This window comes from Amblyomma maculatum, chromosome 1 (assembly GCF_055883805.1).
Source record: "Amblyomma maculatum isolate TAMU_Amacu chromosome 1, ASM5588380v1, whole genome shotgun sequence".
NCBI lineage: Eukaryota > Metazoa > Arthropoda > Arachnida > Ixodida > Ixodidae > Amblyomma > Amblyomma maculatum.
Window position 1 is genome coordinate 372,784,663 of NC_139344.1, and position 27,406 is coordinate 372,812,068.

General features: G+C 45.2%; 2 protein-coding genes across 4 annotated transcripts; both read right to left on the reverse strand.

The window, feature by feature from the left end:
* Positions 1 to 1,001: 1,001 nt before the first annotated feature.
* Pak3 (p21 (RAC1) activated kinase 3) lies at positions 1,002 to 19,507 on the reverse strand. 3 transcript variants are annotated; one of them, XM_084591927.1, is made up of 9 exons: positions 19,353 to 19,507; positions 18,864 to 19,129; positions 18,277 to 18,428; positions 17,005 to 17,181; positions 16,746 to 16,809; positions 15,453 to 15,779; positions 13,967 to 14,132; positions 8,690 to 8,866; positions 1,002 to 2,997 (listed from the first exon to the last, which is right to left on the reverse strand). In XM_084591927.1, exons 2-9 carry the CDS (start codon positions 19,049 to 19,051, stop codon positions 2,872 to 2,874), a joined length of 1,377 nt encoding a protein of 458 aa, XP_084448053.1. In that variant the 5' UTR covers positions 19,052 to 19,129; positions 19,353 to 19,507; the 3' UTR covers positions 1,002 to 2,871. The 3 variants fall into 3 exon arrangements, with proteins under 3 accessions (XP_084448053.1, XP_084448064.1, XP_084448058.1); XM_084591938.1 differs by lacking the exon at positions 19,353 to 19,507 and adding an exon at positions 19,248 to 19,266; XM_084591932.1 differs by lacking the exon at positions 19,353 to 19,507 and having other exon boundaries at positions 18,864 to 19,241.
* Positions 19,508 to 21,858: 2,351 nt separating this feature from the next.
* On the reverse strand, positions 21,859 to 25,548 carry LOC146208217 (uncharacterized). Its single transcript, XM_084578255.1, has 3 exons — positions 25,545 to 25,548; positions 24,253 to 24,275; positions 21,859 to 22,188 (listed from the first exon to the last, which is right to left on the reverse strand). The coding sequence occupies exons 1-3, from the start codon at positions 25,546 to 25,548 to the stop codon at positions 21,889 to 21,891; spliced, it is 327 nt and encodes a 108-aa protein (XP_084434381.1). The 3' UTR covers positions 21,859 to 21,888.
* Between the last annotated feature and the right edge of the window lie 1,858 nt (positions 25,549 to 27,406).

A 27,406-nucleotide genomic window follows, 5' to 3' on the forward strand; every position in this document is an offset into this window, starting at 1 on the left:
GAATTACGACACGGTTCAGAATTATTTTTACCTTCAATGTTTTTCACGGTGAAATTTGCTTACATACTGACGGCTTTAAAAGTTGACGTAGTGAAGCTGTCGCTTTAAAATGTCCTGTTTTTTACCATCTCTGTCCTGTAGGTGGCATGAACGCTCACTGGCCTGTATGCTACATTATGCGCTTTACGTCCTACCTCAAATACCAATTTATTTATTTATTTATTTATTTATTTATTTATTTATTTATTTATATACGAATACCTCGAAAGCCTCATTGAAGGAGTATTTCATAAGGGAGTGGCACAATAAGCAGATGAATCTCTTGATGGATGATCTGTATGATGATGGGCCGGCTTGGTCCACGACGGCATCTAGCAAGTCATTGCAATCCCTAGCTGACTGAACAAAAGATGACAAATGTGCAGATGTCTGGGCTGGGGGAGGGTACAGCTTTCTCATAGTTTGTGTAGTCAGTAATGCGGTGGGCGGGGTTGATAATGAAGTTCAGGAAAGTTCAGAATAGCGAACCTGGCTAAAGATCTTTAGGGTACAGTTGGCTTCAAATCCCATCTGAAAAGTGCTGGCCATGTTGGCAGTTCTTGTCAATGGCTTCACAGCTTCAGAGAGACTGATAAACTGACCTTGGCAATACCTATGAATGGTGGCTGTCCAGGTGTGCCTCGAAAGTTTGGCAACGGCTTCAGACAGACAGGCAGAAAGATGGAAATGAAAACAGTGGCAAAATAGATGAATGGGGGGCTTAGTTCTACCTTACCAAAACCGAATTAAATTAGCGCCGACCATTCAAATGAATTGAACACGTCACCGCCCGAGATTAGAGGAGTGCTGCTGCTGGCTTCAAACCTAGTTTCATTCCCCATAAAACTGCAGCAGTGACCCGCTGATAATACGAACTGCTCGAGAGAAGACACCTGGGGTAACAAGTGGATTAAACTCTTTTTTAGACTTGCATTCCGAGCACGCAATATCATGCAGCTGAGTCACAGGTTTGGCTAAAAGGAAATTTTATTTTTACAAAACATGAAAATTACACAATTCAAAAGTTCAAAAAAATAATTGTCCTTAAAAATAACCATTTCATTTGCATAGACACAGTCAAGAAGATTATGCAAGTGCTCACTGCTTGCCAGTGAGTTTGACTAGAGTGTGACCTTTTCTTCTCTCACCTCTCACAGATGGCTTGGCAGAGATAGCTAAGAAACCCCCAGTAGTAATTCCCAAAAAACTCTTATTCTCAATGTGCGGCACATCACCATCAAATAAGACATGTCAGTTTCCAATGTCTCTTATTGCTAGCCAAGGGCTACATTCAAAGCACTGTACAGATCTGCTGCATCAAGTTGAACTAAAAGGCACCAAAGGTGGCGGTACAAGCACTGTGAACATGACAAACACTCTGCTGTGGCAAAACAATTGGGTTGAAATGCATCAAAAATCTCGTAGACTCATAATGCTGCAAAGTAGTGTGTACACAGCACAAAAAAAGAAAAAAAATTGCACAATCTCAACCTAATCTGTTCACCAGCAAACAAGGAGAGCCTAGCAGTTCACTGAAGAATGTTCAAAGATGCAGGCAGAATTGGAATGTTGTCACTATCTAATGACATTAATTTCAATATCAGGAAGGCACTGCATAATTAGCAGAATAAATGTTTAATCCAACACTGACTTTGGCTCTCTAAAAAGCACAATTAAATTAGCAGAACATACGAAGAATAAAAAAACGCAAGGTGAGAATATTAGATAGTGTACGCCAGCGGAAGCAACAATGCTGAACTTAACAACATTACGCACGTCTCAATGGAACTGCAGTTTGAAAGCTAGTAAACGTACAGTGAAAAAAATTGTTCAGCAGTATTAGATACAACCACCCTGAAAGGTTAAAGTGAAACAGTGATGTGTACTTTCAAAGTGTGTCAATTTAAGTTTGCATAGTTTGCATAGGAGAGTCTGACTTCACAGTGTGCCAGGCAGTAAGAGGAATAGTTGAGGAAAAAAAACAGCGTGACACCTCTGACCCTATGGTGTGCGATTCATTTGAACACATGGCAGAGGGTGGCACAGCAATTGGAAGGCATCACCGTGTTTGAGCTGGCTGCACCGTTGAATTATTTAGCAGCTAAATACACTAGGTTAGCTGCAGGCTTTCTAGATCCAAATTGAAAAATCTGCTCTCTTCAAGAACTTTGAGCACCAAGTCCACCAAATGCCACTCACTCTTGGATAACAAAAAAAAAAAATGAATTAAAAAAATGAAAGGAATTCACTCACGAGAGGACCTCGACCACTATGTACTGGAAAGGACTGGTGCAATGGCCTGAGGTCTGTCAAAACCTATATGCGAATTAAGTAGCACAAACCTCTAAAACACTTGAGAAGAATGAGACAGATGAAGACTGGAAGAAGGGGAGTCAACATTCACATCCTTGAAAACGATCATGCGTCTATCCTGAGCAAATGTCTGGCTCCGCAAGAGCTTAACACAGTGTAAATAAAATATGCTCATATAAAATCAAAGAACAAGAATGAGAAACCGAAAGTTGCAAAGCAAACAAAGGAAAGTTCCACCGGATTGAGACGAGGAACGCAGTCTCCTCACGCCCTTCGGAAATCTCGCGCATTGCACCGGATGCACATACCAGAAGTAAATCCATGCAAAAAGTACATCGTGGCTTTCAATAATACACAGGTAAACAATGGACTGCTTGTTGCAGCAAACCTAAAAATTGGTCTGCAGTCACATCGGGAACTGCCAAAAAAGATGAGCGTCGAGACCACACTGTCTTTCAGATAATGCATCAGCAGGAAGTCGGGTCACGGGGGTAAAAAAAAAATCGCTCCACATTAAAATCAGGCCTTGTTGAGAACTTTCTTGGCAGCTCGTATCAAGGGCACAATGGTGGACAGTGATGCAGCCTTCTGTAGAAAGGGGTGCTCCAGTAGCTCCTGAGCGGTGGCACGCGCCTCGACATCCACCTTTGGGGAAAAAGCCATGCAGCTCGAGCCAATGCAAACGCAAAACACTGCCGCCAAACCATTTCACAATACAGCAAACTATCGAAGAAACAATCTCTAGGTTGGTTGGTTCATAGTGCGAGTGGATAAACTCACATTCTGTTGCCTCTTCTTTGTTGTTGGCATCAACCTGTTTGCTGTCGTCTGCTGTAGCTACCCTTTGGCAGAAGTGCCTGAACTAATCACGTACCCTGTTCACCGACTAGCCCAGTTAAGAGCATTGGTACTCATGTACCGTCAAGTGTACTACAAAAATGAACACGGCGGAGCGCGAGAACGGCGATGCAACGAACTCGAGCGACACTGAAACTTAAAATTTGTTTTCGTTCCTCAAATGTATAACGAGGACCCTGATAGCAGTGAAACAGAATGCGATTTGTTTGTTTATTTATTTTTTTTGTTTATGTTGTTTAACATCCCAAAGTAACTCGGCTATGAGAGACACTGTAGTGGAAGGCTTTGGAAATGTAGGCAGAGTGTTTTGCTGCAGAGAGACTCGCACCTCCAAACAGCCCCATGACACCGAAGGAGTGACCTGATGACACGTCGACATGTGCCATTTTACATACGGTTCATAATGGTATCAAGATTCAGAGAACAAATTAGAGGTATCTGGGAGGTCATATCACTGATGACATCACGACTCTGAGAACCAATCAGAAATGCTGTACGCATCATGCAATCTAGTCACGGTTACCAACGCACAACAAGCAATTAACAACTATGCTGTAAAACGGGTGGTTCAACTTTCTGCATTTTTGACCTATATCCCTTACAGCATTTATCATTTGTACCTCAAAATGTATCACAAATACAAGGCTTGATAATGCGTGATCACGTCTTGTAGACTGTGCTCAAGTGCTAGCAACCCCACCTAGACAATTCATGTACTGTTGCAATATCATAACCATGGTTAGTTACCACTGGCATGCCATTTCGCTTACAGCATTTACAGAGGCGATAGTTGTAATATGCAATGACAAACTCACTGCAACGTTGGCGCGCTCATAACTCTGAGCAACGCTCTCATGATAAGGGGCAGGTGCCAGCACAGGTTAGCGCTCCTTATCACGGAAGTACACACCCCAGGCACACTAGCGATAAGGACTGTGACAGGCCCCCATTTCGTAAGAAAGATTGATGGTACTATTTCAGTACATCCTGTTTGATCCCCTTGCACTCCACGATGGTATGCTTATGCTCAAAATGTGCATGTCAAAAGCAATGCATATAAATAAACAAACTTCCACAGCAGGTATTAATTCTTTTATGGCTACAAGGACTTCACATGTGGACAAGATCCGCGAGGACGTCATTACATAGAAAGTGAGTGAAAATTAATTTTTCCAAATCAGCAATAAATAAAGCCTACAGTTTTGAATAAAACTAAGATCATGTTACTCAGATGTGGAAACAAGAAATCATGCATCAAGAATTTCATGAAACTGAGGCCTAACTGCGTTGAACTTTCGATATGATGTGCCAAATCGTGTTTCGTCAGCATGGGTATACAGTTATGGAATTCAAAGCATCATGCTTTACTGTGTCAGCAGCCAGGCAGAGCAGGTAGATCGTGCTAAATTTTTCAACAACCATCGAAGAACTCGAGTGTAATGCGGTAAAACCTGCCTTCTTCAGCTTGTATTCTGACTCAGCTGACCGCAATCAGGACTTAACTTTATGTGCGATCGGATGTCAGCTGTGGCTCACCACCCAAGAATTCAGCGTTCTTCATGCAACTGCTATGATATTTAGTACTACAATGCAATCCAATTACAGTAATAGTAAGAAAACCGGAAAACCTGATCGTTATAATCCGATTGTCGCTATACCGGACTGGCAAAAAAAAAAAAAAAAAAAAAAGCCCACACTACTTCTAGCGTAGCAGGGGGCGGCAGAAAGTTAGGTGGGCAGATGAGGTCAAGAAGTTCGCAGGGGTCAAGTGGATGCAGCTAGCACAGAACCGGGCTAATTGGAGAAAAATGGGAGAAGCCTTCGCCCTGAAGTGGGTATAGTGCGGCTGATGATGACGACTTCTCATGCACGAAGGCTCAAATAAATTGGGTCGAACAACGCGAGTCATCGCAAAAAGCACTGAGCCCTTCATCCCAGAGCCTGAAAATATCTTTAGCACGCTTAATAAAGTCAGAAATTCACGCTGTTGAAATTGGCAATCGCTATGTGCATCGCTTCCAGATGCATATATGCTGGCTGCAGTCCTTTTGCGTGCCCAAAATCGACCGGCGACAGGGTGGACCGCAGGGCATCCTTAACACTGATTATCACCGAAATCGACTGCGAAAGCCCTTATTTTTTTAGTGATGCTTACAACCTTGAAACCCTGCCAGAAATCCCGACAAGTCCGCTCTTTAACCCCGAGAGATATCGTCTTGCCCTTGGTCGACACCATGTTTCCCAGCTGCAGCCTCTGTGCAGTGGCAGAAAAGTGTTTCCCTTCCTCCATCAGGCGATTGCGAGAATGACATCACTCATTCCCTCAGGCCGCAAGGAATGCCCACTCAATTTCTCCACGCCAGTCCTTCTGCGGCACTTATGCTGAGCTCTCGCCCATTCTCTTCATAGCATTTTATTTTTTTATCGAATGTTAAGAGAAACTTCTGTGGTAGACATCTTCCGGGTGGCCAGAAAGCTAGCTTATCGTTGCATCTGATATGTGGACGATAATAGTATCGCTATGCTATTTTTACATGGCAGCACTCGGAAAATTGACAGATCAAAAGAATTTGATTGTTACAAGCGATATATAATTATCTGATTAAAATGTACACTATAACCTCATTATTTCAAACACTGATCCTTTCATCCCATCATCAATGGGCACATAAATAAAGAGGGTCCCTATATTTTGAACTACAATTAAATTACACATAAATGTTCAGCTCCCTGAATGAGCATAGAAAAGCTTGCATGTGTATGGACGACCCTGCACACATGTATGCACCTGCACATACACATGCACGTCCAGAGGAAATCCAGCATTAGTTCAAAGCTAGTCATACAGTCAAACCCGGTTATAACGAACAGCATGATTTTCAGAGATTTGTTCGATATATCAAATATTTCTTTATAGCCGAACCCGCTTTTAGCGAATTTCAGCATCTAGTTCACTATACAGGATATTGCAAGTCGACAAAAACGTACTAATAAAAGTAATGCCACGGCACTCACCATGCATAATCTGCTCCAAAAGCAATTTATTCAGCAATCTGCATTCATTTGCAGAAGGCAGTTATTTTAGATTGCACAGAGTGCCTAGCAAAATCAACTTGAATTGCATTTTCAACACGTAAAAAAACGTCAACCAACTCAAGTCCGCTTCCTTTGATATCGGCACAGTAGCGGCGCAGCACATCTGTTGCGGAAAGTGCTTCAGCAAAAGTAGGGTGAGGGCGGTCGTCTTCTGGCGATGGCTCCTCATCTTCCATGTCTCCGGGCACCAGCACATCAGCAACGATTTCCGAATCCAGCGGGCTTGCCGTCACGGCTACCTCATTATCAACCGCCACAAAATCTTCCAAGCAGACTTCTTTTGGCACAGCGTCAGGAACGTGGGCAAGTTCTTCCCAAAGAGTGGCCAACTCTTCATCGTCTTCAGCTGCACTCGCGGCGCTGGTGACTTCGGCATCCGCCTGGCAGAGTCCGACATGCCGAAAACAGTTCTTGATTGTGTCGCGTGTGACGTCTGGCCAGGCGCGATTCATCATCTGGATTGCGCCTAACAGGTTTATCTTCAGATCTTCATTCATCCGCAGTTTCACCAAGAGCCGTTCAACTATGCGCTTTCGGTATCCCTGCTTGAACGCATGTATAATCCCCTAATCTAGAGGCTGCAACACTGCCGTCATGTTTGGCGGCAGAAAACAGAGTTCAATGTCCCTGAGTGAGATGCCACAATGGTGGGCCGAAGAGTTGTCCAGCAGCAAGCAAATCTTGCGTCCGCTCAGCGCAAGCTCATCGTCCCAGTCACGCAGCCACGACTCGAACAATGCCCTGATCATCCAGGCTTTGCTGTTGGAGTGGTACGTGACCGGCAGCGAAGCACATCCCCGAAGGCACATGGGTGACTTGAATTTCCCAATGACAAGTGAGCGCAACTTAGATGAGTCGTCCATGTTCACCGTAAGAAGTACCGTCACACGTGCTTTGTTAAGTTTGCCGCCATGGCACTTCTCATTTTTAAGTGCCAGGGTTCTACTCGGCAGCATCTGCCAGAATAAGGCGGTCTCATCCGTGTTAAATATGTCGCACGGTTTGTACTTCTTTTTTACCTCATTCCAGACGTCATCTATCCATTTGTTGGCACTGTCCGTGTCAACTGCCTGCCTCTCTCCAGCAACCACCTTTCCTGTTATGGCATAGCAGTCCTTAAATCTCTGCAGCCATCCACTGCCCCCCACAAATCCTTCAATACTCAAAGCGCAGGCGAAATCTCTTGCCTTTTATTGCAGCATGGGGCCACTGACAGGAAGATTCCGTGCACGCACATCCACGAACCATGCATACAAGAATTTCTCAAGTTCATCGTAGGCTGGCTTCCGGTTGCGTCGGCTGTCAGCATTCGGTCGAACGCGAGCATTTTCCTGAATGGCAGCTTTGCTTTTGAGGATCGTGCTCAGCGTGCTCCTCACGATCCCGTAGTGCGCGGCGACATCCAATTTTTTTTCTCCACGCTCGACACTGTGAAGAATCTCCACTTTGTCGCAAAGCAGCAGACCCTGCCGCTTCTTCGTCATCATTCTGAAGCACCGAACGCACGAACACCGCAGGTAATACGCTTGTTCAGATCCTTGAGCGCACTTGCACACCATAGCAACACACGACGCGACGACAAAGAAAGTATGGAGGATATCGTAGAGCGCACTGGCACACCACAGCAACACACGACGCGACCGACGCGACGACAAAGAAAATATGGAGCATAAAAAAAGGAGGAGTGCTGTTGATAGGCTCTCCTCTCCCGCCTCCTGAAACCAGCTCTGCCCGGTTTCTCCTTGTTCACGATTGGCCTGGAGCAGCAAGCTTGTACCTTGATCACGTGGTAAGCAGTTACCGAATAGGAGAGCACCCTCAAAAAACTCTGCGTTGAGGGGAAAGAGATCGGAGAAAGATGCGCCGAGGCAGCAGAGAAGGGCTGAGGGGCTGCTCGGCGTAGCTCGGTTGGTACGGCGTTTGCTCTTTCTCAGTTCGTGCTCTTCAAAGTAATCCCTCGCCCCTGAGGAGACAGTTGAATGCGCTGAATCCCCCTCTCCTCCTATTTCCGACAAGAATCACTTCTCTCTCCAGAGCAATTCATCGCGGTAACGCCGCCCGGCCAGCCTGGCCTCCGGCGCGCCCGCGCACTTGGGTGTTCATCAATCACGTGCACTCAAGTTCGTTATAGAAATTACATTTGTCATGAATAATGCTAAGACAGCTTCAAGTGTTCGATATAAAGGATAATTCGCTCTAGCCGGGTTCTTTATAAACGGGTTTGACTGTACACTAGAAGAAAATCTTTTGGCTATTTTGTGCCTATGCAGTGATAGTAGAGACAACTGTTGGTAGAAGCAACATCCTGCTAGGGATGAGTCAACTTCCCTAGAGCCAATAAACCCGTGATGGGACTCGGGAGAGTGCCTTCAAGATTGCTCACCTCGAGGCACCGGTCGAGGAAGTCCAAGAGCTGCGGGGAACGCCGTTCCCGGTCCCGGATGTGCGGCTTTCCGTGCGTTGCAATCAGGTAGAGGGCTCGCAACGGCGTTTCATTCAAGTAGGGTGGCTCACCATCCATCATCTCTATCAACATGATGCCAAGTGACCAGACATCCACCTGGATGACCCAATGCATGAGGCAATGTTGGACTTCACCTAGCCAAGCCCATCAACACAACTGCAGTGAACATCCACACAGCCCCCTGTATCGCACTGCCCAAATTTTGCAGAGTGCTAGCGGCGTGTGAACACTCAAGATGTCGAATAAAAATCTAATGTTTTTATTAGGCTCATATTTGTACTAGAAAATCTGTTACGCAGATGTTTCAGAAAATTCAAATTTATCTCAGTTTCAATGCACTGCACGCTTTACCGTAACGCTTTAACACAGACTGTGCAGTGAAACACCCTCAAACCGTGGTGAGGCCACTTAGTGAACAAAAACCTTCCCTTTCGTGAAGAGGGCCTACACGACAGTGCACGCAAAGCAAGGTCCTTGACGAAACTGAAAAACAAAATGTCATTTTCACTTTGGTTTCAGCTCAAATCATCAAAACCATCATGCAGGTGCTGTGTTGCACATTTTTTCAGCAGTTATTTTCAGGCCAGTTTGCTAATTCAAGCTTTCAACTAATTCAGACATTTTTTCTGGTCCCTTCAAAGATGGATTAATTTGGGTTTACTATATTTAGAACCAATACATGACAGCTCCCTCTGGCTTCATGCTGGTCCTTTCTGTACAAAAAATCGGTGCAGGGAATCCTGTATAAGATTGATACTAAATTTTTCAGTAGGGTATACACTTTCATACAATTCTAGTTTCATTTTATTTGCAAATAGCATATGTAACTGAAATGAACAAGACGAACAATGTTTGTTACTTTTTAATTCCCATTGTTTGATCAGATATGTGACATTTCACATGGTAGTATTCGATTTGTATTACAGAATTTCAATTTTGCAGACGTCTAACTACCACAAAAACTCTGTCAGGCATAGTTAAACCTCTATGTAATTAACCTCCATGTAGCAAATTCCTTTATATTACGAGGTTTTTCAATTCCGCAATGCCACCCCCATTGGAGTGCATGTATTTAAGAGCTCCACGTAACGAACATGTCGCGGCGGTTGACCTTGATATAACGAACTCGCAGAGCCGACTGTCTCTTAGCTAGTGCCGAGTCACTGGGAATTGAAGTGAGAGGAACACCTACTATAGTAACGAACGACCGCAGTTGATACAGTGCGTTTCACATTTCAGTGCCGACACCACATCTCCTTGGCAGACGCAGCAGTCTCCGCTGCTTTTGCTGTCGGAACTTGGAATTACAATAGTTCATGATTAAAAGTGGCCGAAAATAACAGAAAAAAAGACACGTGGGAAGCAGCACGCGTCTATCGCTGCTGAGCGATTGCTTGCGGGCTCACGCGCGTCGGTAGTGGGAACAACGGAGCATGCTGGAGACGTGAGGCAGAGTCGGTTTTTTGGGGCAACGGTGGTGGATGAGCACGCGCGCGATGGCGGTGCCAACACGCACGCTCTCCTTCAGACTGATTCCTCCTCCACCTCCTTTTCCAGCTCCCTCGTAGACGAGTTGCGCGAGCCGCAAAGGAGGTGGAAGCTGCCGCCGCAGTCGCGCACGTGATTTCACCGCTTCTATGACTTAGAATAATTCTGGTTTACTGTAAACACTTTCAAGGTGGTTTCCCTCACATCCATTCTTAATCTGGTTTTCATTTACAGTGTCCTTTTGGGTCTTCACGCGAAAACTGCATGTAACGAAAACTTGGACGTAAGGAAAAATCACCGACGTTTTACAATTTCATTTTAATCAGGTTTAACTGTATACCACGAGGTTTTTTTTCCCAATTCTATCATGTCGAATTTCTGCCTCACATTATAAGCGGATCGGAACAAATTTCAGCCCAAATTTGCAGTTCCAACCTCGTTATTAATCAGCGCTATCAGCATCAGGCGTCCAGCCAGGGAGGCGCTATATAGCAGTGGCGTCGACTGACTGTTTCAATTTCATCAAGCTTACCCCGCAATCCTTGCGACCATGGTGCCCGCAACGCACACATGACTGGAAGGAGGTCGATACAGGGATAGCGAAAGGATAACTCGGCATATTGCACTGGTCTCATGGCCCTCTCCAGCTGTGTTGGCCATGCCTTACAGCCGAATTGGAGAAGCTTCGTTAGCATTCCCAAGGAGCACGCCGGTCGTGCCTTCGAGAAATGCAGGATGCCGAATATGTTTAGAGGTACGAGAAAGATGTCTTTAGCAAGCGACTCTAAGCTAATGATACCCCGGACGACATTTATTGCGAAAACCCAGGATCTAAGAACGCTCACGGGCACACACGCTACGTGCAGTGCTAGACGCAGCAAAGATTCGAGAGTTCGTCTCACTATAACCGGCAGCTAGTGCGTTGCCATCCTGCGTCTGAGCTGGAAGCGGCCTCCTGGTTTTAGAACAAACTGAGGACCATGCAGCTTCCGCAATTGCCAGGGCGAAGTGAGCTACTCTTTCAGGGTGTGTGAAAATATGCGATCTATGTGTCGGCGGAAGAAGGGTAGCGAACCAGCATCGGCGCATGAAGGTGCGTGGCACTGTTCGTAGCGACTTCCGCGAGGTGGCGTTGGACGGGAAGTGGGGAGTGTGTACGCCTCGCGCGGCAATCATGAAATGTAGTGCAAATAATTACTTTTACTGATCTCTCCTCGCTCGCATTATATGTGGATGTAAAGTTTTTTTGTCTGTTATTACTATCCTGAAATTACAGCTCGTATTTTTTTGTCTGTTATTACTATCCTGAAATTACAGCTCATATTATATGCGGTTTTGTATTATTCATGTGTTTTTACGCTAATATACCTGTGGCCTCAGAATTAGCATCAGATTCAACCCTTCATAACAGTATAGCTCAACATAGGTGAGTGCTAACCAATAAATATTCTTGTATTATAAATCTATTCCACCTAAAGGAGGTTTCCTTAAACACAGTGGAGTCCAAGATTATAGAACCAGTGCCACAATTTGTTTCACTACACAATAATCAAGCAGTTTGCTTTCTCTAAACAGGAGACTACAATTGAATTCTGTGATGAATTCCCAAATCTCTCTAGGGAGCTTTGAAATAAAAGGCAATGGTAGATAGCATATGATTAGACAGTGAGCACCTCTGAACAACAGTCATCACTCCCCTTTTCCTTTTTCTTGAGTAGGGTAAAATCAACCTGATGACAAGGCTTCTGATGTACAGGAAGGCCAACTATGAGTGCGAGGACATTTGCACATTATGACCAGTAACATTTCTTAATGTGAAAACCTAAGTATTCAGAGATCGGTTGCTGTCAGGGTTTACATCTCGAGACTGTCCCCTTTACATGTGGCTTTTGCTGCGAAAACTCTGTTTCTGGTACATTTTACCATGTATTTAGCATGTATTTAGCAATTTAGCAATTACCATGTATTTAGCATGGTAATTAGCAGCAGCATGGCTTTGCCATATGTAGCTTGAAACTTCAAAACTCGTTGCTGCATAATATGCTAACTGCTGACAACTTCATTCCGTACAGTTGCTCTCCTTAAATAGCCATCACTGCAGATGACGAAAGCGGCCCTATTGCCTATTATTTTGGACTCAACAACCCTACCAGGCAACGTCAGTACATGAATAACTGACAACTATGCCAGTCTTCTTGCCCATCTCTAGGGCAGAGGATCTCAATCTTTTCATTCTCAGGGAACCATGACAGCTTTGAGAAGATGTTTAAGAACCACCATGTGTGGTGTCAAAGATCAATTAGAAATGATTGGCTGACGAGTGAAACCGTTCACTAGGAACAATAACAGTAGAACGTCAGTATTTCAAACTTCCAGGGAGCATAGAAAAAGATAGAATTGTTCAAATGCCAAATAATCAAACATCTCCTCCTTCACCCCACCCCCACCCTAAATCTGATAGTCAAATCTCATTACTATGAACACCCCATTAGCAAATTTTATAAAAAGATCCCCAACAGATTTCCTATGTTTTCGACATAAAACTATTTCAGAATTATGAATTTCAATATAGCGTATATTTCGGAATAACGCATGTAAATTATTTTTTTTTCTATAATCTAAGAACATCAGTATTATGCATTCGGTTAAAATTAACAGCGCCGCAGCTCACAACTCTTGCGCGAAACAGAAACCGCCATTTATACGCGTGTGGTCTGTGGGCTGTAGCTCTCATAATCAGCATATCTAGTGCCAGCTCCTAGTACTACCATAAAGCTGTGATTTAATATGCAGTAGCCAGCAGGCCTAGCCGCCTACCTTTTTTCTTTGTGCTGCGTATAACTCACTGTTCGGTCATTCGTGCGTGCAGGAAGGTTTTTGTTTTTGTCACGGATTACCTTATTGCGAAGCTTGTGCGAGATCTGACGATGATTGCGGCCAGCGAAAGAGATTAACGCAGTGAAAAAGAGAATCGGCCTCTGCAGCAGATCAACCACCGCAATCATTTTGAAAGACCTAGATAAGATTTTCATACTTCAGAGAAGACTGAAGGTGAGGTCATATTGAACTCTGATGTTTTTTCTGAGTATTGACGAAGTCTGCACATTCATCGCTAGGCGCAATTAGTACCCGACGAGGTGTTGCGCTAAGTGGAAGGTGTATGTGCTGTAGTGGTGTAATGTAGTGTGTGGTTGTGTGTGCTGCACGCAGCACAAGAAAATAACTGATTTCTTCAAATAAAGCTGAAGAAAATCAGCTTTGAACGTTTTTGTTTAAGATTTTGGTTGACTACACGCATGCCTACTGTCAAGGTACGTCATTTTCATACCTAGGTTTGAATAGAGGCTTATAACCACAGGTTTTTCATTACTACAATATTTCAAAATCGTGTGCCAACACCAGCTGCCTCCTTAATGGTCTGTGTAAGGTAAGGTGCATCAAGCAGATCGCTACTTTCAACACTGTGAGGCAAAATGACGCATGAGTAAGGGTACAACCAAGTTAAGGGACCACAAAGAAGAAAGTGAAGCTGTCCCATATCGACTGTTTGCAGCATACCAGTCGGAAGGAGGCGACACCCCCTAAAAGCATGTTTTACAAGCTAGCATAGGTCGGAAACTACTAAAACTTACGCACCCATAAAGTGAAGCAATAGTAGGCTAAATAACAATGTAATGGCGACACGGTGGTGGACAGTAAAGTGTTCACCTTTGGCCCGTACTGCTTTCGGGTGACCACCTCGGGTGCCATCCAGTAAGGCGTGCCCACCATGGTGTGCCGCTTCTCGTCGGGGCGGATTTGGGCACAGAAGCCAAAGTCGGTCACCTTCACTGCGCCATCCATGCCGAGGAGCACATTGTCAGACTTGATGTCCCTGCATTGGAATGGCACATTTCCACAGCGGCTCTCGATAATGCTTGGATTGGCAAATCAACAGTGTCCCCGAAGGTTCACTAGAATCCTTTGATATCTTTCACTGGCTGTAAAATTTGCCCCCAAGGTTCACACAGGTTAACAAAAGTGGACTAAGTTAAGACACGGGTCCTGGATTGAACTTACATGCTGAATTTATCCTCTAAAGTAGCAAATGGTGTTACATATTGTTCAAACTGTGCAAACTGAGAGCACACGGACATAAATTCCAGTCACAGTAGGAAAAATATGCCTTCAGTGAAACTGCTTAATACATTACACAATAAGTCGAGGATTTGACAAAAAACTTGTCTGGCCGGTGGTAATACGAAAATGCATATGAAACAGAAACCAAAGAAGAAAAGCTCTAGATGTTTCGGATTAAAAACTTTTTTCCCTTGGTTAGCATTTCGTGTTCCCACGTTACGCACTCGTTGAAAAATCGGCGCAATAAGTAAGCAGGTGGTGCACTCATGCACATAAGGTTCAACAGTGGTATACAAAACTGAATTCCTTCACATCTGCTATTTTGCACCTCCTACAGTCAAACCCCGTTTCAACGAAATACTTTCCAATTGCCTGTCAACTCGCCATACAATGTAATAAAACAAATTTCTTGCCACAACAATGAACTTATGAGTGTGTTTCCACTTGAACAAGAATTTTCAAAAATTTTTAGAAGTGAGGGGTTAAAAACTGAAAAAAATAATTTGCTTCATCCTCAGATAAGGCGACTTTTTCGCTAGCGAGTCACTTAGTGTGAACGCACTACAATCGAACACAACTCAAGAAAAAAGTGGCTCCTGCCCCGCCAAGAACCTCTAAAAGGAGTCTCAGCACACCATAAATGCCAATACATCATGAGAAAGGCCACCGGCAGAAGAGCCTCCTATGAGGGGCATTTGCAGTTCCTTTCTGCAAGGGTTTCGTTCTTTGTAACATGTGATATTTTTTTGTATAAGAATCCGCTTTCTTCCTAATAAAAAGTTAGTTGCGAGTCAGCACTCGTCTGTTGTGCTTTTCTTCTTGTGTGTTTCATCTCTTCGCGCTGTTCCACCCACTATGCATCCTTTCTTATTTTTTGGGGGGATGGGGTGGGGTGGGAAGGGGGGAATGCAGGAAACTAAGGTCCCTGAATACACTAGGCAAGTCCCTATCAAGGCAAGGCTTTGACACTATCAACAGGTTGACAATGGTTAGAGAGCCTCTTTAACAGGGGCACTGCCAGCTTGATCCTAGAGTTGCATCTAACAATACTATCTAAAAGTGAAGTCTCACCTACCTGTGGATGATGCCCTGCGAGTGCAGGAAAGCTATTGCCCGTGTCGCTTCCAGACAGACGGCAGCCATCTGCTCCTCCCGCATGACCGTTTCAGAGACCACGTCCGTCAGGGCCCCGCCTTCAAGGTACTCCATGACCACCCACAGGTCTTCGCCCACCAGGTAGGCATCCAAGAAGTTCACCAGGTTGGGATGCTTGTTCTGGCGCATGACCTCAATCTCGGTCAGGATAAGTTCCTTCTTTGGCTGCTGCTCTAGCTCCATTGTCTTCACTGCCACCTTGCGCTGGGTCCGCCGGTCTACCGCTGTGTACACAGTGCCCGATGCCCTGGATGTCAACAAGGGATTTAACTTTAGGAGTGTACAATAAATATGTAGGGTACAATAAGAGAAAGAAGATGACTACACAGTATAAAAGAGCACTCGGCAAAAGCTGATGGGAAGCCTCAATTTGCTCACAAGCTGAGCCAACCTTTCGACAAGGGGACCAGACGACTACAAGTCCCTCGGTCAAAGCGTTGGCTCAGCTTGCGAGCAAACTGAGGCTCCCCATCAACCCTTGTCCAGTGCTCTTTCAATCAATATTTAGGCATCTAACCATGACTTGGTGTAACAAAAAACCTAGTCAGACATGTTCTTCCAAAAACTGGCGTCACCCAAGTGTGTGAACAAAGAGCTCCATAGACTGGCATGGCCCCTCTGTGGAAGCGCATAAGGATGTCAGGTCATAGCTCAGTGAGGGCGAGAGCATAATAGAGAAACTGACAATCTTGAACAGTCTTTTTTCAAACGGCACCACTGCCCCGGGACATTTCACGGGAACAGTGTTGCGACCAAGCTTTGCAGAAGCAGCGTCCCAGATGCAACTGTGGTAACTTGTTTGTTTGCTTGCTCTTCGTGAGTGCTCTATGCGGAGCTAAAAACCTGAAGATAGCAAACGCCAACCATCCCAACACCTCCATGAAAGCACATCCTCTGCATGCAGTCATAGAAGCTGCCGTGACAACAGAAAACTAGGCTTATCATGCCAGTTTCAAATGATGCAGCGGTAGCTTCTAGTGAGCTTTTAAGTGGCTTTGTAACTAACAGGTGTAATGTCACATAAACCATGGTATATTGACACGAGGAAGTAAAGTACGCACTACAGCTCTTTAGTTCTCCAATTTCAGAATCTAGGAACAATTTGCTAGCAGCTGGGAGGCCAGTCGCAAATGCATCTCCACAGTACCATTAGCCTTGGAAGAATGCTCCACATCAATTGACTAAAACAAAGAAAAAAGCTCTTTCTACTCACCCAGAACCGACTTTGCTCATGAGGGTATACCGTTGTTTTGGGTCTTCTGGATTCACTATCTTTCCTGGAATTGCAGAAACCGGCGAAATCTGTCAGCAGACTGCATGTGACTAGAGGCTCACAGATACATTCCACAGCAACTGTCCCTTGGCCTCTGACACACTTTGCAACTTCTCCCATAGTTGCAAGCAGATCAGAAGTCTGACAGCTAGACTCTGTGCAGCCCTGTCGATAAAAGTAAAAAAGCCACCACACTTACGAAGCTGTGCCATGACCTCCTCTTCAGGGACCCGTGGTGTTTCTTCTCGTTTAGTTCGCATAACAGGAGATGCAAGGGGAACATTGGCCGGTTTCTTATCCGCATCCACTGGTACCGGTTTTGCGGGTGCAACCTTGTCCTCGGGCGATTCATCTAAGCCTTCATCATCGCTCATCTCTGCAACATGACAACATGGCACATTATACCAACTCTACGCACGTATAATGCTACACAGATCTCGAAACTGTTCTTAAAAAATGGTGTACATTAGTGTCATAACTATCCATATTGCTCAGACAACTCGTAAACCTACCTACGAACATATATATTAAGCACCTTCAGCTTTATCTACTTGCTAGCAAGCAAGGTTAATCTTCTACTTGTCACTATCGGTCTGCAAGCTATACACCACAGTTCTTTACTACACTATACTAACAGTTGCTATGTCTGAACATGCAAATCTTGACACTAAAAAAAGTGTTTTGCAATGAACATTTCCACTAACCTGCCTAAGAGTTAAATATCCATTCAGAAAAGCTTAGGGAACAATATTTAATTCGTCAGTAATAATCATTCGAAGCAGTATAGACCTTACTAAAATTACATTAAAATTAAATTGTATTTATCCACATTAAAAATAAATGCACCTCCATACAGCTTGCCAGTAGGAACCCATGAGCTTAGACTCGTGCCCTTATTGTCGACCTTGCAAACATGACTTCACAAATCCAGCACTTGTGTCTGCCACTTTTCCACTGTTTCAGTTTTGATCACAGAAGTTATCAACCTCTATACCTCATAACTTCTTTAGTATTCCAGACAGACAGCAATGTAATTTCGACTGTCTTTTATGCTTTCACATGGTTTTGCCTTGTAAGGATATCTATGTGGGCACAAGTATATACCCAGTGGTTTTCAACAGAGACTGCAACTGATATCAAACTGTCCTGCAGGTTTGATTCGGCATTCATGTAGGATTTGAAAGCTGATGAGAGTGGGCATAACTGTCCTTCCCAAATGTTTAATCCTTCAGAGCAAAAGTGCTTCGAATGATTCAATTACATAGACCAGTGCACGTTTTAGGAAATGCAGCAAGTGTGGCTTTTAAGTTTTGAAAGTGGCTTCACAAGTAAAACATGCATGAGAGTTAATTTCTATTCAGCATGTCCTGACATCCACAACAATGCTTCAATAAAAAAAAGTCCAATTAAGAATTTAATATTGTTTGATGCACTTAAGCTCTGGCATTGCATAAATGTCCAGCGTACTCACCAGGAACAGTGTCTGCGATTTCTTTTGATTCTTGTTCCACATTTTCTTTTGTGCCGAGGAATTTCGTCACGCCATTTTTGTTTTTGATGGAATGTTGATAATACTTTAGCGCTTGAAGAACAGCAGTTGGATGCTTGATCTGCTCCTTGGTACTGTTTGGTAACAAAAGTATATCTTGCTTACTATATACTATTTTGATCATTATGAAATCGTCGTGCGAGCAAATGTCTCAATTCCTTTGTGAAAATGCTCTGAGCAGGGCGAAATTCTACAAAAGTGTCTGAACTGCAAAATAGAGTAAAATCTGACGCGTGCATTAGCAACACAGAGCTGCTCACATAAGCACAGTTTACGGTAAACACTGGAAAGTTCTTGATTATCATTTTTGTTGTTGTTGTTGTTTACAGTTATCGTGCTCGCCGAAAAGATCTGTCAATTCGCGCACCCTGCTAAATCAGGACTCAACATCGCTGACTTTGATTAGGTCCTGAACACTCGTCGCGCCAAAGGTCACTAACAGAACGCGTCAGCGAAACAATATCCCACCCAGCATGTCAACCTAGTTTCGAAAGCGAAAGGTAACTCACGAAATGTTGGAATTTTGCAAGAGCTTGAGCCATGGCTCTGGCAGACCTTCGACGTTTCCCGTTGCCGGGTTGTAACCAACGTGAACAACGTGAGACACTTGAAACGGCTGGCCAATTTCTTCAATGACTCCGGAGTCGACACTCCTCTTGTCCTTCTCCTTTCGTCTTAGCTTGGAAAAGAAACTCATGGTGGCGGAGGAATTCGGCAGCGCCGACGACGGAGCACTGAAGGCCTTTACTTAAACGGCTTGGCTGCTTTGACCAACCTGCAATAGAAAAGCGACAACTCCTCCTTCATATGCGCCACTCGTCAACAAATCCGTCAGCATGATAGATATGACACTTTACGAAACATTGAGGCATTCCACAGCGACCCAGCCCTACTTGTCACTTTTTAAACAGGAAGTCGGCTGTGTTCCTTTCATTTGCACGTATACGCTGTTCCCGTGATAAGTGTTGGCGCGTGCAATAAAGGAGAGGTCAACTTACTCAACACGTGGCCGCTTTTAAAATTTTCGTCCGCATTTGTTTATGACACACGCACACACCCAACGATGACCAAAACTTCAATGTCGACTAAGCCAGGAGTTTACTGGCCACGGTGACGTATGTGCTCTATCTGCTTTATTCTTTATCTTTTATTCCATTGTTTATAAACGACGGTGTATTCACAGTTATTCTGGGTGACGTAAGAGGCTAACTATGTATACAATACTTGAACAGTTTATCCCGAGCAAGCTACTAAAAGCCTGTTTTATTGCTTTTCGGAAGGAGCTAGTCGAAGATGCCATGTTTCACTTCACGGCTCAATCAATATTTTTCAAACATTAGCACTTTTTGAGAACTATAATTGACCCTCGCACTGTTAACATTGTAGGTAAAATTTATTTGAAGAAATATGTAAGCTTTAACTTTAACTGAACGTGTAATTAATGACCTTCCTGAATCAATGCACACGGCACAAGAGCGACAACGACAACAACGACCGAAGCGGCAAATTCAAAGTACTCAACCAGCTTACTTTTCATTTTGTTACTCACCGTGTTATCTACGCATCCTAAGCGAATATAATGAGGTGAGAGAAACGTGTGATTAGGTTCCCTCCATTATATAACGGTTTCGCAGCCACTGCGATTACCTCTCACACGCTGACTCGTCCCTGAACTACAGACACATGCGTTTTCCGGTGCGTGAAAGCACCGCATGAGGGCAGCGCAGGTTCAACAACTAAAACAACTATGCCAACACTTCATACGCACCCTTGCTTTACAGCACAATTAGTTCAGGCAGTTCAGGGCGCAAAAAGCGTTCGAGTGAAGCTTGACAGGCTGCTTCCGGTCCGCGAGCACGCTTGACTGCGGACGCTGTTTCCTCCGCGGTTTAACGCGGCTGCTACACAGCAGAGGCATTACATGTGTACGCCGAGGAGGCAGAACTTTCCCATCGTTTTCTGCGAGCGCAATGTACGCAGTGGAGGTAACTACTGTGTAAGAATAATATTAGACTGGACTATCTTCGTAATCAAGAGTGCACACATAATTTGAACCCTGATTGTGTCCCGAAACGAGCTTTCATGCATAGAAAATGAAATATAGAGGCCACCCAGCGCTGGAAAGGAGGAGGGGGGGGGGGGGGGGGGGATATACTGAGCAGTCACTATCGCTCGGTGCTAGTTTCAGGACCCAGCGGGTAATTTTAATATTTGGTACGGTAACAACAAAACCGGAAGGGCGTATAAAGCATAAAATAGCAGATCTGAGTTTACTGCAACTTAACGCCCGTTCGCACTTGCTGCTCGCACAGGTATTGCGAACGTTATGGTAGAAAACGACTGTCACAAATGGTCTCATTGGTCGAAAAGAGAGTCTCAGGCCAGTCGAGCTCTGCTAGACTTTGCAGCCTTGAGACTGCTGGTCGCAAACCGGCAACCAATCAGCGACGCAGCTAACGTGAATGGAGGTTAACCTTGCATCCGCCTTCTCGTTTCTAACGAACACTCAAGATAGAAAAGCCTCGTTCCGAACGAGAGTAATAATACTTGGTTCACAGGAAGGGAAAGGCGCAGTAACTGTCACACTTGCTCTGTGGACACCCGAACCGCGCCGTAAGGGAAGGGAGGAGGGTGGGAATGAAAGTGGAAAGAGAGAAAGAGGGGGGGGGGGCCGTAGTGGAGGGCTACGGAGTAATTTCGACCACCTGGGGATCTTTAACGTGCGCTGACATCGCACAGCACACGGACGCCACTTCGTTTCGCCTCCATCGAAACGCAGCCGCCGCGGTCGGGTTCGAACCCGGGAACTCCGGCACAGTAGTCGGGCGTCTTACCACTGTACCACCCCGGCGGGGCACTTTTCCGAACGAGAGTAATTCGGAAAAGTGACCCGCGGGTCGCCTTTACAAGTGTGAACATCGGTCGAGCTCAGCAGCTCATGCAACAGCGGGCCGCACGCCTTTCGTGACTCGCAGGTGTAAATGGGTCTTTAATAATAATAATAATTGGTTCACAGGAAGGGGAAGGCGCAGTAACTGTCACACTTGCTCTGTGGACACCTGAACAGCGCCGTAAGGGAAGGGAGGAAGGTGGGAGTTAAAGTGGAAAGAGAGAAAGAGGAGCCGTAGTGGAGGGCTACAGAGTAATTTCGACCACCTGGAGATCTTTAACGTGCGTTGACATCGCACAGCACACGGACGCCACTTACGTTTCGCCTCCATCGAAACGCAGCCGCCGTGGTCGGGTTCGAACCCGGGAACTCTGGACAGTAGTCGGGCGTATTACCACTGCACCACCCCGGCGGGGCAAGTCTTTAGTTCAATTTCGTTTTATGCTGTATTCCACACATTCAATGTACAGATGACCGTGGGTAGAGTAGTGGCTTGCGTTCACAACATATGCATCAAATGTTCTGATCTCACAGTTATCTACTTTCTCACCATACAAAAGCGCTCGAAAAATGGACAACAAATTGCTCTTTATTATCAGAGGACCGTCCCTGTGGGGCGCTCCCCATAGCCTCCGGAATACAGGTCACGGGATGCCAGGGATCGCGTTGATTATGTCGTTGATGTTTGGAAATCCGGTCGGTATGCTGGTTGGGAACCCAGGCGGGAAAGTGGTAGGCAACCCGGGAGGAAGCGAGGGCACATTTGGAGGCACAGTCATCCAGCTGCTCAAGGCCGACACGAAGTCCGGCACTGTGGCTCCTCCGGGCAGCGTGCCGCCCGGTAGGAATGTGGTCAGCTGGTCAATGCCGGGGAAGCCAGGGATGCCGGGGATGCCGCCTCCACCTCCAGAGCCACCTCCGTCGTCGCGGCTCGAGAACAATTCCTGCGGGTGTACGGGCGCATAACAAATTTGCCCTGCCTACCCTTATATGCTGACTAGAAGTCACCAGAGCCACTAATTGAGTATGAAGAGGAAGAAGAGAGTACGGGTACAACTAAAAGGGAGAGTGAGGTAATTGATGTCGTCAATTTAATCAGGTAAGCTAGAACAGAAAGAAGCGCGGCACATTGATCAGAAGCCGCACACTCATATGGACAGTTCATGCAGTCTCGCAATTTTACAAGTATGCCCCATCAAGTACCCCGGAATTACGTACGGTTCCTCTTACTGTTGACGGGTACATATAGATCGGCGGGTGGCTGTGAAAGGAGCGCGGGTAGTCGGCATGCTTCAAAGTCCGAGTAGCCCCCCCCCCCCCCCCCTCCCCTCCCCTCCCGCATGCGAAGACACTATATATTGTGATTTATAAAACGTACATATTTCAAGCTTGGAATTCGGCTGTGTCTTGTTACCTGGAGCACCGGCGCAGGGATCGTGTCCCCTCCTGCTCTTAAGAGCGAGATCAAGGCACTGCTTTCCTGTTTAGGAATCACAAAATATGTGGCCAACAATCGAAACGGAATCGAGGGTTCCATATTTAGCGGGAAGATTTCGCGTTCTGGAGGCTCCACCATTTTTTAAGTTATGCGATTCCGAGAAACGTATGTCCCAATCAATTTTTCATTGTCAGCCTGAGTAATTTTTCTTTGCTGGCTGGTCTCGTTTTGACGCTTGCGAGATATGTTTTGCTCAGTTATAGACGGAAGGTTCGAATGTCGGGATGTCCGAAATTTTCCCGGTGTGAGGCCACAACTCACTTCTCCAAACTACCGTTGATATATTTACCCGTAACGCTAAATTAACTGTTAAACAATATGTTTCAAGACCACCTAATGACATAGAGATGGTGTGGGATTTTTTTCTCAGTCCCGTGGTTAATTTTTTTCAGTGAAGTCCTTCTGTCTTCAAGGTATCATCCTTATTTGTTTGCCTAGGTTTCTAGCAAATTATTTTGCCCTGGTTAAGTCGGATAACATTTATTGTGCGATAATAATAATTGCGGACTCATTATCATTCTGTTCCTCTCTATCCGCAGCTACTGAGTGGCAGACATCACGCATGTTCAAGTTCTTGATTCCTCCAGAGATGCAATCAGTGTTTCCTGCAAGCAGACGCGGTCCTACATTTGAATGAGGTTGCTGAATCTTCACCGAAGGCATCGCTGAGTGGTCCAATCGTTGATCTGTTTCCGACTAATGCGTACATTATACGGCATCTATATACACTTATGCGAGAATTTGCCCCCTCAGCTTTTATTACTTAAGGTTATTTGCAACATTTCGTTTCCTTGATGCTGTGAAGTTTGGATAACATGCAAGCTTGAGATCCTTTTACGCGACCAACGTTGCCCTGTGTTGCAGCTAAACATTTGCCTCTATGTGCTTGGTATCGCGATCTCCCCATTGAGATTATGCTGTGCCCAAACCTGAAACCGTAGACCCCTTCATTTCTCTTCTCTTCTGTCGCCGCTCCGCCAGGAGGCGGCTGATGGAATGTCCAATTAAGAAATTTGGATTTCATCTGTCTTCCGTGTTCATCCCATTCATTGGCGCGTACGTCTACGTTTGGACATATAGCAACAGAAATGTATGCTCAGTCATTCAATTTTTTTGTTGTATCAAAACGTCTACATTATTTTTGTTTTTCGTGTCTATCTTTCTTACATGGCCAAGTTCATGTGGCCCATGTCCACCTTTGTTCTTGAGCTCAATTTGACTCTTTTTTTCGTATACCTGATTACTTCTGCATCCAATCCTTTAAGAAAAAGACAAAGGTAGTCGCCACCTATCGCGGCCGACACTTCTGTGGGTACGCGACATTATATACAAGGGCAACAAAGCCGATCCCCAGTGTAGGTATATATGCGCCGTTTCTTGTAAGGTCAGCGACAACAACAGCTGACCCTGCTGACTAGATGTTGAGAGGACCGTCATTTAGCTTATTTAGCTGCGGACCAGAGTGGCCGTTTAGATGCTGCAGTAGGGTTCCTCCTCGGCGCATACGTACCTTATGTGACCTCGGTGCGGCACCTTAAAGAGAGGGAACAAAAAAAGAAAAGCAACAGTTTACTTACTAAGAACAAGATTTAGGCCAAATGTTTCACGCGAAAACAAAATTACTCAGCAAAGAATTATGCACGCAGGCGCAAATGTCCAGCCACTAGGTGGTCGAAATTTCCGGAGTCCTCCACTACGGCGTCTCTCATAGCCTGAGTCGCTTTGGGACGTAAAACCCCACAAACCAAACCAAACCAACTTCCTCTTTCCTGCCTGTGCTGCGGTGCTCGCTGCTGCTTGCTCTCCAGCCCACGCGGGATAGAGGTGACGTGGAACATGGGCCATTGATTGACAGCACTGGGGGTAGTGCTTGCTTAGAGTGCAGGTATTTCAAAAACGCGCAGATTTTGGTGCGAGATATGGACAAACTTAGTTAAACCATAGCCCCGAGGGCAACCGCGTTTTCGAAATTTTAAAAACTGATATGGCTATTACTAACTACCCGCTACAAATAAGTAATAAAAAGTAGGCGTCTAACTGAGATAGTTATAAAGTTAACTTACTGGGCAACATCATATCCCCCGTTTCTGATGTCCGTTAACACTGGTATACATTTGTGCCCCATAATCAGTCTTCATGTCTCAGAAAGCCTATATTTTTTTTAAAGAATAGTGGCCGGTTATTTGAAGCATCTGGAATACTAAAACGAGAACATTTTAGGAAGCGTAGCGCAAAGAAGACAGGGACAAAATAAGGGATACACACACGAGCGCTTATAGCGCTCGTGTGTGTTTCCCTTATTTTGTCCTTGTCTTCTTTGCGCTACGCTTCCTCAAATGCAAACGCACCAACTCGCCCAATTCAGCATTCTTGTAAAGTGAGAACAGTCGCAAGAACTGTTCCCTTTCCTGAGAGACGAAACTTTGTGATAGGAAAGGCAAAGAGGTTGGTCTAAGATAACTCTAGTCTGTCACTGTACACTGGTAGCGCAAATACGAAAAAAAGTCAAATAAAGTATTTAACCAAGCAAAAAGAAAGAAAGAAAGAAAGAAAGAAAGAAAGAAAGAAAGAAAGAAAGAAAGAAAGAAAGAAAGAAAGAAAGAAAGAAAGAAAGAAGGAAAGAAAGAAAGAAAGAAAGAAAGAAAGAAAGAAAGGAATAGCGTTAAAATGCAGCAGGGACTCTACTATGGGATGGAAAAGGAAAATAATGGATACTGAAGGGAAGCAAGTATGGACGATGAAGACATCAGTCTGCAGTACAAGCTGATTACTCTCTGTATCTAGTCATAGTCAGTGGCTCACCCATTTTGTCTTATAGCTGAGGCCAGTGGCAGAAGTTGTCGAGGAGTCAGGAAAGAAATGAGCACATAAAGAAACAGTAAAGACGGAAGTAAAACTCATGGTGATTTCAAGTGAAAAAGCACTGAACAAGGGTTGAGGGATCTAGTAAACGTTGGGCTGAGAGGGAGCCTGAGTTCGCAAGCCGAGCCAACGTTTCGTCTGTGCAGATCGATCTTCACTGGCGGTGGTTTAAATACGTTTTTGCTTCTGAAGAAGAAAAGCCAGGGAGGAGGGATGTAAAGCCCCTCCATACCTTAGAGGGGCTTTAGAGGGAAGGAGGAGTGGAGGCGGGGAGAAAGAAGCACGGCAGGGAGTGAGAAAATGTTTCCTAAGCTATGAATTTCTGAATCTGGAGGGATACCAAAGGAAACATCCTTTCACTCCTTGCCCTGCTTCTTTCTCCCCGACCCTCCTCCCTCCCCCTCCCTGGCCTTTCTTCTTCAGAAGGAAAAGCATATTTAACCCCACGCCCTCCTTCTGTGATGATCGCTGTGCACAGACGAAGAAAAGGAAACGCTGGCTGGACTTGCGAACTCAGGCACCACTGGATCTTTGTTTGCGCCTCTCTCATATTGTGTAGTTATCTTCTTTTTCCCAATTCCACCCCGGATCTTTAAGTGAAAACGTTTCCTATAGTGTCATTCAGCCTGGACATGCTTCATTCGGATTCAGTACAAATAAGTCACGCCCGACGAAAGGCTTGCTCTTACCGACTGATGAACAAAATAGAAGGGCGACCACTCCAAAGGCTACTGCAAAGCTGATCATTTTGTGGCGCGCCACTTGGCTGCTGTGCTGAATATAACAATTGGTTGCCGCTTCTTGCTGACAAGGTCTCTATATAGGGTCCCGGGTCTAGCGGTCGGCAATCTGATCATGATATATACCGAGAGCTGTGCGGGTCCCGTAGGCCGAGCCGGTTTTGAATTATGACCGAGTGCGTTGAGACGTCTTCCAAACGGTCTCCCTCCACGTTGTGCGGGCGGAGGAACAGAGCTGCTTTTCCGAACGCGCGTGTCGTCGGTCCAGTGCCATACATCACCAGATACGTGAAAGCCACAAGTGGCGGGGCATGAAGCGAGAGAGAAGAAACATCGCAAAGGAGAACTTTAAAACAGGATGCGTGCTACGCGTCATCTGTGGCCACGAGTCCACGACGCTGTTTCATGTAGAGAAAACACTTCCGCTCCTGTTTGTCTGACGTGTTGAAAGTTGCGGCATATATCTCCCTTAATTTTATTGATTTGGTGTTCTCGCTGTAATGCGTGCTTTTGTTTCATGACCTGCTGTTCTCGTACATACAGACGTCGAATTGGCTTATAAGAACACTGTCAGAGCTTAAACAGCCGGAGCGCAAAACTAAGCCTGAAACACATAACATCAATAGCTTTCTTTCCAACTTCACTTGAATTGATGACGTCAGGAGCCCTGCCTTGTTGCAAATAAACGCTGCAGCGCATGGTAGAAAGGAAACCCAGGCAGGACCGTTAAACCGCGTAGCCTGCCTCCGCAAGCCAAGCTCTCTTGATGCTTAATTAAAATTGTCTAAGGGATGTCGACGACGACAGTAGAGGACACTCACAGAGCCGTCTCCCCTGTCTCTTCTGTCTTCGTTCATGTACCTTAATTGTGCTGTTTTAATCAAGCATGGACAACCGAATAGCCCGCACATCTACCCTTGTCTCTTGATGCATTTTCATTTTTCTATCCGGGAGCCCTGAAGTCGGCCCCACGTGGGGACCTTGCTGCATCCGGCTCAGGCCAATCAAATTGCAACTGTCATTTGGCGGCGACTTTTCCTTCTTTTCATTTACCAGCTAGGC

Coding starts and splice junctions, on each gene's coding strand:
- Pak3 (XM_084591927.1), bottom strand. CDS start 19,051: ATGAGTTTCTTTTCCAAGCTAAGACGAAAGGAGAAGGACAAGAGGAGT. Junction 16,810..17,004: donor GGAGGTCATGGCACAGCTTC/GTAAGTGTGGTG, acceptor CTGCAATTCCAG/GAAAGATAGTGAATCCAGAA. Junction 8,867..13,966: donor GAAAGCAGTACGGGCCAAAG/GTGAACACTTTA, acceptor TGGGTCATCCAG/GTGGATGTCTGGTCACTTGG.
- LOC146208217 (XM_084578255.1), bottom strand. Junction 22,189..24,252: donor CCGCACCGAGGTCACATAAG/GTACGTATGCGC, acceptor GTACACCCGCAG/GAATTGTTCTCGAGCCGCGA.